Source organism: Dermacentor andersoni, chromosome 2 (assembly GCF_023375885.2).
Source record: "Dermacentor andersoni chromosome 2, qqDerAnde1_hic_scaffold, whole genome shotgun sequence".
Lineage (NCBI taxonomy): Eukaryota > Metazoa > Arthropoda > Arachnida > Ixodida > Ixodidae > Dermacentor > Dermacentor andersoni.
The window spans coordinates 54994086-55006575 of record NC_092815.1 but is presented as its reverse complement, the minus strand read 5'-3'; the positions used below and the strand labels follow the sequence as shown (position 1 = coordinate 55006575).

The following is a 12490-nucleotide window of genomic DNA, read 5'->3' as shown; positions in this document are numbered from 1 at the left end:
ACGTCGCTGGGTGAGCGGCTCTATAGTATAGGGCGGCTGTGTAACACGCGCACGCGTCCACTCCTTCCATTCTCCTCAACGTCATTTGTATATGTGCATTCGCTCCCCTTCCATCTTCCCTGGTGTCAGGCTCGAGGGCACCAGCTCAGGTCGACCACTCTGCCTCTTCTGTGAACTAAATATCCGTCGTCCCCGCGACCGCAGAGAGGAGAAGGAAGATGACCACAAAATCGAAATGAGCGATGCAATAATGTTTAATGTAGCGTAGTCGCTCGGTATTGCGACTAATGAAACAACGCTTGAGGCTGTGTTAAATAAGGTATCACGTATCGTTTTATATATTGTTGGCCGGATGGTGAACGTCCTCTTAACCATATCCGGAAACCGGCCGTTGGCGGCTTACATCGTCAACTGAACAAAACTTGTTTTAATACTAAAGAAAGAAGAAAATAAATGCTTCAGAAGAATGAAACACAGAAGAGGGGTGATCCAAATACTTGTGGGACAGTATCCAGCAGTTCTTCTTTCTTTCTCGTGTTTTTTTTTTTTAAAATTAGAAATTGTCAGCATATATGACAGAGTGGACAAGGTTCTAATTCTTTAGGATCCTCGCGTTCGAGGCGCTTGTGACACGTGCGAAGATACGGTATTCGGAAGGAAATCAGATTCAGCCGGAGGAGAAAAGGGGAAAAAAAATAGAAGAGCCCGGTCGTAGTGCGTGGATCTAAAGCGTGGTCGGCCATGCGTAACTGATGCTCGTAATACGAGCGCAAATACGGCACGTATAGAGGGAAAATATATTCGCGTGAAAATACGAAGGAAAGGTACGGAGAGCGAAAGAGGGAGAATGGAAGGGGAAAGAAAATACTAAAACCGAGAGCACGCTCGTCGTGCACGGATCTCCACGTGTGGTCGGCCGTAAATCTGCGCGCCCGGGGCCGGCGGCGATGACAGATAGGTCCCCCCCTTTCTCGGTGGCCCGACAATCGAGCCGCGCGCTCGAGCGAGCGAGCGACCTGCAGCCACGGCCAAGCCTCGCTGATGAATGCGCGAGCTAATTGAGTGACAGCTGCAGTCCGTTCTGCGGAAGCTGCGCGTCGCAGGCACGCGCGCTTTGCTCGCTGCACAGAGCAGCGCACGCTTGGCCCTTGGGACGCGCTCGACGTCTACACGACGGCGGAACGGGGAAGCGCCTCATTATCGGCTCCGCTCGGCCCTGGGAAGCAGCGTAGCGCGTGCAGAACGCGTGCCGCTGCAGACTGGGGCCAGACAGTGAGCGGAAGCTGAGCTCGCGTGCGTGCAACTCTCCAGGACAGAAGAGCGCGCAGTCGTGCCTCATTACGGTGACACCCGTCAAGGCGCAGCCCTTGAATTATGGCACGCGTTTGCGTGGAGTTTCATCATCGTCGTCATCATGCCACCACCAGCACTATACCACCACCAACATCATCGTCATCATCCTCATCCTTATCCTATCTACGCAAGGACGGAGGCCTCTCCTATAGTGATCTCCAATTACCCCGGTCTCGTGCCAGCCTGCAGCATCGCATGCCTGCAAATTTCCTAATTTCATCGCACCACCTATCTCTCTGTCGCATCCGACTATGCTTTCCCTCCCTTGGCACCCATTCTGCAACTCTAATAGGCCACCGGTTATCTGGCCTACGCATTACATGCCCGGCCCAACTCAATTTCTTCTTTTTAAACCTCCGTTTGCTCTCTAATCCACACCGCTGTCTTCCTATCCCTTAATGTTGCATTCAATGCATTAATGTCTCGTTAATATGTAGACTAGCTTATGGACAATGGATGGAGCGAAACGTAAACAAAGCCTACACAGGGCCATTCAATTTATTTCGTTAATGTAGACGTTAGTGCCCGGATGTTAACGGAACTTCGTCTTTTCAGCAAACTTCGGTACATCTAGTCTCTGCCTCGCACGTATCTACGCCATAAGCAAGCTATTGTCCCGAAGTCTTTAGGATAGAGCATTAGATCCAGTTAGATGTCTGGTCACTTGGGCTTTATGCGCAACGTGTCTTGACTGCATGGGATACCGCAAGTCAAAGATGCTTCCTCTGTGCCCAGTGTGACGAATCGAATACGCTTATCATGGGATGAACATGAATAGGCGATCTTGTGCAACGAATGAAGGCAGTAACTCGGAGAAAAAATAAGGGGGGGGATGCTATTTCATTTCTTAACCATACTATGTGACTGCAGGATCTGAGGCTGGCGAGAGCTGCAGGATCAATGAAGGTAATCACGAAGAGTTGTGCAAGTAACACGTTGGTTGGCGGACAGTCCCCGTCTATACGGGACTATAGCGCAATCACGTGTAGCGTTTCTTACTAGTTTCAAAGGCGCTCCACCAGACGCTTCCTCTGGCAGTGTTACTTAATCCATATCGCTGAGCCCCTTGCCGTTGATGCAGTACTTTATCACTACGGGTCCATGGTGTATTTTCGTGAAACAGTACTAAACCAAGTGCCTCCTTGCGGCTTGGAAATCGGAAGTCGTAGCAAACGCCACAAGATTTCTTTAGCTCCCACGTGCTCAGGACCAAACTTCGAAGAGGCTTTGAGTCGAGAAATATGTAGCATTGTGACTCATTGATCTCTTGATGAAAGTGCATAAGCGTTTCAACTGGCTGGAGACGCGAGCTTCTCCGCCCCTTCCTGCAGAATCCTACGACACACCAAATACTATACTGAACGTAGACTTCGCAATGACCACAGGACACGAGTCCCTTCGAGGAAACCGGCGTGCCACCCGAGCGCTCGCAAGAACAAGGCGACTCAACTCCATCGGCGGAAACCGTATACCCCTGCAATACAGCACCATCGTCTAACGCTACAAATTAAACAGACGCGTATACCTACACCCCCACATGTTCCTCTCAAGAGAAGAAGCTATGGCATGGCACCCAACATCAGACAACCATATATTTATACAAAGAGCTCTGGAATAGTAAAAAAAAAAAATAAAGAGGTATAGTACGTCCACGCCTCAGCCTTCTTACCGCTATGCACCCTGGCCTCCCTGTGCCCACAACGCGTCACTATACCATTCTACATGGGAATGTCTCTACAATGACATGGTATCCAAGTAAGTGACATGGTGAGGTACTTTTGTGTTACCATAGCCTTCGTGCCCTGATATTGAGAGGCAGACTCAAGAAGACCGCCGAGATAACGCCCGTACTTTGCTGCCGAGTTGAGATGAAGCGTATAGCGAAAATTTACAATACCATTCATATCCCGTCATGAGGCCAAATGTGTCAGAAATAGCAACCGTTTGGCGATGCCAGGTCGGGCGATGACTTCCACGGTAGTCATTGATAATAACCACGTGTGAAAATTAAAGAAAAAAATAGAGAAAAGGCACCACTCCAGCTTAAGGAAGTGAAGCTAAATTATCACAAAGGCAGTCGTACCAACCTTCTTGCTTTGCTACTGCGGCACTTTTGTAAAGTATTACATTGTCAGGCGTTGGTACGCTCAACCGATGACCCAAGGACGTGTTCTAAGTATTCCGGATACTGTGAATACGGCGAAAGCTCATCATCTGCTGCAATTTTGTGCTTGCGTATCTTTACAGCGAAGCTAGCTGTTAGCCTCTCACTGGTCGGCATTTTTCGTGTCCGTCCGGAACAAAAATTATCATCATCAGCAATGGCTCATGCCCCATAAGGAAGCAAAAATGTAACGGCTCATCTCCCTCGTAATGCAGAGGCTAGAAGCGCTCAGAAAACTGAAGCCAACAGTGCATACGTTCATTTAAATTACCCACACAACGCACGGAAAAGCATACGTTTCAATAAAGAACAAGCTGAAAACAAGCATACGAAATATTAATAAAGCTTTGCATACCCCCTCAGTAGTTGTAGTGGAGGTTTTGCAACAGCTTCGCCGGGCATCCACTTTCGCAGGGCTGGGATGGCAAGTTAATTCTTTCTTCAGATAACACATACGCATGGTACCTTGATTTGGTTCCTACAGCATTCCATTAAATCGAATTAAGCGATGTCGAGCCCTTTCAAGGCAGGTGTAAACATTAATAATGGTCTTACCCCCATATTCAGAAATGCGTCTTGAAGCTCATGCTTGACTTGATATAAATGACGCCTGGCGTGTACGTGCCCAGGAGGTTCATTGCGTTCCCTCGGCGCGTTCACGACGGGCGTAATTTAGATCTAGTCAAGCATGGGCTTCAAGTTAAGATGCATTTCTGAATACGGGGGTTAACGTCGGAGCCTTGACTCCTTGGTGTTATTCATAAAGATTTGCCGTGATGAAGTCGGCCAAGGATTTGCCGAGTTGTGGCACGGAACCCATCAGGAGAGCGTGATCCACTCATCACACGAGTTTGGTTGGAGTGGTAGGGGTATACTGGTGATATGCTGTCTTATTTTCTGTTGCGTGGCTGGCCATTCGCAAAAAAAAAAAAAAAAGCATGAACGTTCCGCATCATACTCCAAACTTTGAGCACGTGGGTGTGCCAGTGTACAGAAAATATTGCTCAAGATAGCACGAGAAGCCATCCCCGAGCGCAACTCTCCGCTGCTCCCTGAACAATGGGAGGAACCACGTGACCGGAACGATGCAGGATCTCAGTCGCACTCCGAACTCGAAGGTGAGAGAACGTCCGAGCACTCTGAATAAACCAGGCGAATGTGTTCCGGTAGTTCGATACCGACGAGCCTTATGAAAATCGCGTCGCCAAAGCGACCTGAATGCTCGAAAGTGACAAGTACAATGCACCAACAGAGAGGTCAGACTCAAGCCCGATGCATCAAAAGCACGCGTATTGGCTGGTGAGCACAATAACTTTGCAAATACGCTGTTGCAGTAAGTGAACGCGACGTGTACGGCTGGATATTTCACATTGTTCTGCCTTCCCTTTTATTAAGTCTTGCTGCGAGTACTTCATTAATGTAAGAGCTCATACGCGATATGACTCGCATCCGTCCTCTACGTCCGCCCAGTCTTCAGTGTGTGCAAGAGCGACTTTCAGAGTACACACAGGGGAGTAGAGGCGTGGTAAAACTTGAGGATGATGAGTCAAGCCTGTCAAGGTACTTATGAGTCCCTTTAACGGTGGGCTGTTAATTTCTCAAGCCAGTAATTAACTAACAAGTTTGCAGAAACTTTGGAGGCGGGGGGCGGTATCACTAGGATAAATATAACGTTGGCACTCCAACGTCGGTCCGCAACGGAGCTTATCCTCGTAAAGGTGTTACAATGACCTCTCCCATGTAGAAAATTGACACGGTGCAATTTTCCAGGTAGTCAGTAGAGCTATAGTTTAGCTACAGTGGCATACCACATGGCGTCATAGTACGGGCGGTCTTAGCCATTCTGGGAAACCGGAATTTGCTTCTCGCTAGCTACAGGTAAGCGTTCATTATTATTCGGCGCCGTACGTTTTCAGTTCCATCAGCTTTGCGTCCCGAGGCTATTTATTCTCAAGGCTAATAGGGCAGTTCTGGTCGCGGGTGACTGGGTAATAAAAAGCACAGGAGAGTGTCGAAATTAAATGCACCAGGCTTGGCGACTTCTCACTATGTTTTTTTTTAATCACATGCTCATCCGAGGAAACCAATGGGGAAATAACTCGTGCCTTTTGACAAGGACAGCGCTACGGGAGATGGCGCCAAGAGAAATGATAACGCTACGGAATGGTAATTACTTGGTGGCACAACCGTAAATTATACCCGAGAGCTGACTGTGCACTAGCAAGCTTGCACTATAAACGGGATAGTAAAACACCAGGACAGATTCACAAACCTAAACACATGTGTCATGAGTCTGAAAGCGATTCGTTCAGAATGAACGAAATATTTAAAAACGAACGACTGTTTTTGACGTTTTCCGTCAAGTGCGCTGCTTCTCTGTCCCTTTCGTGTCCCTATGTGCGCGTTACTGTGTAGTTGAACACATTCATACTTCTTCTGCGTTAATATTTAACAAAATCTACGCGTACACAACTTCAATGACATATTCTTGGAATTAGGCGTACGTAGTTAATCATTTAGTTAGTATGTAGTAAATTAGTTACGTAGTATATCAGGGCCCGAATTCACAAAGCTTCCCTTCGTAAGCGCTCTTCGTCACTGGCCGGGCGCCTTCGCTAATGATATGTCCTGCGTCAGGATTGGATTAAGTTCTCGCACACTAAATATTCTAGCGTCGTAAAACAATTTTGCGAATACGGGGCCCAGGCGCCAAATCCACAAAGTTTTTTTTCGTTCGTAAGTGACGACCGTCGGCCTGTCGCCTTCACTGATCATACGTCCGGCTTCACGATTGGCTGAAATTTTCTCTTACGATTAATTCTAGCGCGTAAGAGCTTTCTTTTTCGGGATCAGGATTGACTTGAATTCGCTTTTGAGAACAATTCTGGCATAAGAGCGTTTTGTGAATACGTGATTTGCTTTACCCACGACGCTTCAGCAAAAGTTCGCCAATTCCCTGCTCTCACACACATCCCGTTCGAGCAGATCGGGTGTAAGATGTTGTATACTCATCGTTTTTTTTTTCTTCTTTTCTTTGTTCAGCGTCGTGCCTTCAAGCGGAGCATGTTTGCACTCGCAAGCTGCAGCCCCACAGTGCACGAGTGAATTACTTTAGAAAGAAAAGCTTAAATAGCAGTGACGAGGCTGGTGTAATCTGCATACATCATCTCGTATAACGGCGCTCACGAAACGCGCTTGATCGCCGTGGACCGGTTTCGCCCACGCCAGTTGCGCAACGTTTAAAAGCACGAATAAATGGTTGTTATTAACCGTAATTCATGACCCTGACTAATTGCTCCCCTCCCTACGTGAATAAGAAGCGCAAGATGTGAAACAAACAAGAACAAAAGTTCCTGGACGGCAACGAGGACCAAACCAGAAACGAGGAACTTTAATCTGTCAGCTCTAGCGCTCACTCATGCGCTCCGAGAACACCAACGATGTGCAAGCAAACCGTGGCACCGGACCAGTGTTGTGCTGGACGCGAGAATGAAAATGCTTCTATACTTAAGTGGATGTGTCGGAGCGATTCGGCTAGTGTGCCGTGAAACACATTCACTAGGGGGAAATGCCATCCTCCGCTGTGCGCGGTTTGCGGCGAGCCAGTTACGGCATATAGCGTTTAAATAAAGTTCAGCGATAGTCTAGCTTGAGTTTTTATTGCATAATACTCGAAGACTCGAGGAATTACACTTTTTCTTAACGTGATCTTCATTATTTCAGGTTGCGGGCGCAATGCTCGTAAAGCTGTTTAACTACCACGCTCGTCCAGAAGATCAATCGAAAACTTGTATATTCTTTCATTCCGCCGAATTTTAGCACATTTACGTTTCGAATAAGTAAATGAGCTACACGCGTGTTCACCTGTTGTAAAAAAAAAAAAAACTGTGTATCATGAGTGTGTGAGTACTATGTACCCAACTTGCCCGTAGCAAACTCTACTGCAGTTACCCGTTACATTTTCCTATCGAGCTTAGTAAAAGACAATTGTGCCGAAAAGGAAGAAGGTTCGCCCTCCACGCGAGTCTAGATTTCGAATGTAATAGACTGAACAGCTGATAAGGAGCTGAACGTAGAGCTTAAAAGACAGCGGATTGGCGCCGAAGTCAAGCGAACAATGTGAAATCAAGCGACCAGAGTGATTCATGCTCTGCGAGGAAAGCAAAGAAGGTACGACCTGTACAATTAGGGTTTGTCTTTGGAGATTAGGTAGAGACTGCTAGAACAAGCACAGATCGGGCTTACGGCTTAAATGGTTGAGGAACTGCAAGCCTTTAGAAAGACTGGAAAGAAAACTGTTGGCGAAAATATTGGACGAGTCGAACAAAGAATTGGGAACGATAATATGATTATTTGCCACTTCACACTGCGCGAGCGATACACTATAACTGAGCTACAACGTTTTTTAAATCTCGTGTAGAACCATTACTGCGATATTCGACATTGTTCATTAGAGGTTGATGTTATAGTGATTACCACAATTTGCCAACGTCTTCGTAATCCAGAACGAGGGTATGCATCACTTAGCATGCAGAAGAACTGGCGTTCGCTCTCGTGTCGTCCGTGCCTTTCTTTCTCTATTATTATTACTATTATTATTATTATTATTATTATTATTATTATTATTATTATTATTATTATTATTATTATTATTATTATTATTATTATTTAGATGTAGAAGCATGGGAAGGCTGTCTACGTCTGATCCGGCTACCGAAAAATCCGAAATTCGTTACCCAAGAAAAAATATAAGAAGGAAAACAAAGAGTAAAATATTAAAATACGCACGATACACACACCAACACAAGCGCACAAAGATTGTCTCATCTACGGACAATCAGCACCGAAAGCAGGGCCCAGTAATTATATCATGGTCGCTCATTACGCATGCAGGAGTGAAGGAATCCACATAAGTCTCTTCATATGCGCATAAGGAGCAACACCAACACGAGATCAGATCGTTCAAAAAGAAGCACAACGTAGAAGACGAAACAATAATGAACTCCTTATATAGGCAGTCGATAAAACTAGTTTCCACTAAAACATCACAAAGGGCACTTACAGCTTGCCTCTGCTTATATGACCATGGCCCACGCGCTTTGCTCACTGTGAGAGGACGTGTGTCAGGGGTGTTCAAACTGTCCCGCAGGCGAAACCGCTGTTGGTCATATTGAGTACATTCAATGAATAATACATTCATTCATTAATTTGAACCCTGTTTCGTGATTCTGCGCCTTTGAACTCTGCGTGTTAACTGCCGATATCAGTAAATGGGACCAATCTGAAAAGCTCCGCTTCTCTACGAAGAGATTTCGTTGGAATCGAAACGTTACAGTGCAGTGAAATAAAAAAAAAAACGAGAAAAGAAAAAAAAATAATCTCGCGCTGCAATGAAATGGAAAAGGCGGAAAATGACAGACATAGCCTAACGCACGAAAGCGACGAAGAAATAAAACTCTCACTTCACCTCAAGTGTGCGGCTCCGCCCATGGCTCCCGTTCTTCAAGTTCGCGCCGCGACGAAGGGGTCCTCCGGAAAGCTCGACGACGGATCGGTGACGTCAGCCGGCGACAAGTCCTTTCGCAATGCACTGGCGCTGCAGAGGCTCGTCGCCGTCGTCCACTTGCGTCGCTTTTACGGTCGGCGGGGGCGCCGCGCGACCACCGCTTCCTGTTTAGAGCGCGCGCGAGCCAGGCGTCGCGCGAGACGACGACCAGAGGAAGAAGACGTCGACAACCGACTGGCGGGCGGGCTGGCGTTTTTTGTGGTCGACGCTAAATTTGCCGCCGGTCACAACTCACGCGGGACAGTGCCATCTTCTCGCGGTAGCTATATTGCACGGGAAACAAAAGCGGAGACGAAAGAATAATGCCCCGCTCGGCATAAAACGACACGTGTAGCACGCAGGCACACGAGAAGAAGGAGCGGGAGGCGGTATGTCGTGGGCGGCGGTGGGAGTGATGCAGGCACGAACGACACTATGCTCCCGCGTGACGTTTAGGAGACAGTCGGAGCTCCGTCGTGGGAAAAAGACGACGAGGCTGCGCGTCGCGCTCGATGTCGGCGATGGGAAGGAAAGAGAAAAAAGCAAAGACAAGAGGGAGAACGGCTCGCTTCGCGTATCGGTCTTGTTGAGCATCCGCTCCTGGGCGAGCCACCGAGTCGAACGCCGGCTGCGACCTATTCGGGCGCTGAAGCTTATACGTACTCCTCCGTCATTGCAAAGAAAGTTTCGGAGGAGGGATGCGGATGTGAGCTATAGGAGCAGGCGGGGGAGTTCCAGCAGCACGGGCGTCAGCGAGAAAAAAGAAAAGCACAATTCACGGGGGGAGCCGGAGGAAGGCGCGAAGGCGATACGCAAGACGTGTCGATCGCCGTCGTCTCTCGCTGTGGGGCGGCGAGTCGGGGTGCGAGGGCGAGGCGATGGCGAGAGAAGGGCGAGCGAGCCAAGTTGGACGCTGAAGTCCTTTCCAAACGCAGCAGGCGCAACCAACGCCGTCCGTCACGGACCACCCAGCGGACGACGCCGCGCGGGGGCCGAGCTACGCTAGCGGACGGTGCGTGGCCTCCCGCGGCGCTAAGCGCTTAGTAGTCGTCGCCGCCGTCGTTGTAGTCGTCGTGGTCCGGCAGGCGCCGCGCCAGCCTCCTTCTCCCGTGCGGCCAGCGCCGCTGACGAATCCATCGGCCAAACAGCCGCGGTAGCGGCAAACGGCGTGCGTGTGCGCGCGCTGCGCTGCTGCTCACTCGCGCCGGGCCACCTGTGGAGGCGCACGACTTCCAAACAGAAGGGCCTGCTGCTGCCGGAGGAGATGCGTGCACCCCTCGTGGCGATCGCCGGGGGGCGCTAGCGGCGTCGGCGACGACGTTCGCTGGCCTAGCGAGAACCACCAACAGCCGCTTGCTTGCACGCCGCTCGCCGAGAGAGGACGGAGCGCGAAAGATCCGCCGCTTCTCCGCCTTGCTCCCGCTGCTCTCGCAGAAGACGACGCGTCGGGGACGCGGCTCGCCGGCCGCACCGTGCAAGTGTCTCGAGTCAGAAGGGGGGGGGGGGGGGGGAGGACAACCTCTTACCCGTGTTCCTCCTCTCTCGCCACTTCATCTCGGGGAACCCCTTCCTCGTCCGGCTCGTTCAGCGGCAAACGTTTCTTTTGCTGCTGCCTGCCTATTCACGACGTGTCTTACACATCTACGTGGCACGTCTGCGCGTGCCTGTCGTCGTTTCTGAGCAGGCCGAGCACATCTCTGTCGTCTTCGATGCTGGCATAGCTTGCGTGGTGCAGCTTGCGAATCAGCCCTCCGGGGCTTCCGTGTCGCAAGAACCGAGGCGAATACGGACGCGTCGTGCAGCAGGTGACGTCAGACGCGAACGACAGAAGAGATTGACCGCCGTTCGGGCTGCCATAATGAGCGGATTTCTCGTAACCGAAGATTTACAGTGACTACGCGTGTGGCTCGACGCTTCTCGAAGAGCATGAACACGCTTAAGTCGTAGAGCGAGAAAAAGAAAGTTCTGCGCGAAAGCTAGCCTTGACGTCTCAATGTAGCATAGGAAGAATGAAATGAATTACTTTGTTTCATTCCAATTGATTAGATTATAAATATTTTCGTACTGTTGTCACCTGCATTTGAGTACTACTGTTGTTGCCACGATCAAACCGCGCTAGCGAGTGAGCACTGCTGCGAAAGCTGTTGGCTGACTAGACGACCACCAGCGGTATAACTAATACTAGTTTATGTTTGGTAAATAAATGAACGAACTGTTGAGTCGCACGGATGCGCTGCTGTCAGTAATAACAGAGACAGAAAGAATCGTTTATTAAACAAAAATAAATAGGCAACCCACGCAGTGCATCCGGTGGGCTGCCTATAGATTAAATTAGGAAGTCTATTAGAGTCTTACTCCTAAGCATGTACAACAGCAAGCTGTCGTAGATGACTTTCCGGTGGGCAGGAGCCCCTATTGAAAAGGTCCATTCGTTTAATGTAACGACTGATCGCTGCATCCTGCTGCAAGGCTGATGTTTCTCAGTGCGAAGTAGCAGGTGACGCGCTGTATATGCAGGCTCAGCCGAGTCGCAAGTGTCACAAGCTGGATACTGCTGCTTGTCAAGGTATTGGACTCTGAGCACAGGCGCGACTTTCGTGCCAGGGTGCGTATGGGCGAAGTGCAACACGTTCCCGGCGTGGAAGGCCAGGAAGTAGAAGGTCATGGCCTTCGGGCAGAAGCGCTTGCAGGAGCAAAGTTTCAATGCTGTCGGAGCTGCAGAACACAATGGCGCGGTACAAGTGTAAAGATTCAAGTTTCAATGCTATTCCTTTTCGCGTTTCGTCAGTGGTCCAAGCTGCGTTATCACCGCGACCGTCAAGCCGTGAGTGGTGCATGAATGATAAGAAAGGAATATAACCAGGCGAAAGGAGTCCTTAAATTATACCAGCCCTGAATTTCTCAGCAGAGATGGGCCGGAACGTATAATGCAAGGAAGTATTTCACTTGATTCTGTTCGTTTGTTATCGTCCACCGCTCGTGAGCGGCGGCCGCTCCTGATGATAGCGGCGGCAGGACGTCGCTTGAAGCACAGTCGAAGCGCGAAAGGGAATAGTGTTGGACCATAATCACTGCATTATGCTGAGCAAGAATTTTAGAATATATACTGCGGGAAAACAGACATCAGATGCTCTCTTGCCTAAGTACGTTGAGTAGCCTGGATCTCGAATGGACTTTGTAGATTGAGGCAGACGAACATATTTTCTTATAAAGAACAGGGGCAGGAGATGCGATACATACGGGCAATGCTACTAGATGGACTTCTCTGGTATGATAACGCCAAGCAGAATACTCTATTTCTCCATTCAGCATCGACGTCTTTCCAGATGACCTGCTTTTTAAACTCAGCGTGCATGCTTATAGGCATTAGAGTGTGAAGTAGCTATGCGAACATCGACTGGCACTGTATTGTATTATATCGTATTCCA

General features: G+C 49.1%; 1 protein-coding gene across 2 annotated transcripts in view; it reads right to left on the bottom strand.

Annotated features, from left to right (window-relative positions):
- The window catches only part of LOC126542275 (ADAMTS-like protein 4), a 60602-nt gene extending 50148 nt beyond the window's left edge, over nucleotides 1-10454 (bottom strand). For both annotated transcript variants that reach the window (XM_050189277.3, XM_050189278.3), the window contains exon 1: nucleotides 8985-10454. In XM_050189277.3, the coding sequence (XP_050045234.1) occupies nucleotides 8985-9007 (23 nt within the window). In that variant the 5' untranslated portion in view covers nucleotides 9008-10454. The remainder of the gene's footprint in view (nucleotides 1-8984) is intronic.
- Between the last annotated feature and the right edge of the window lie 2036 nt (nucleotides 10455-12490).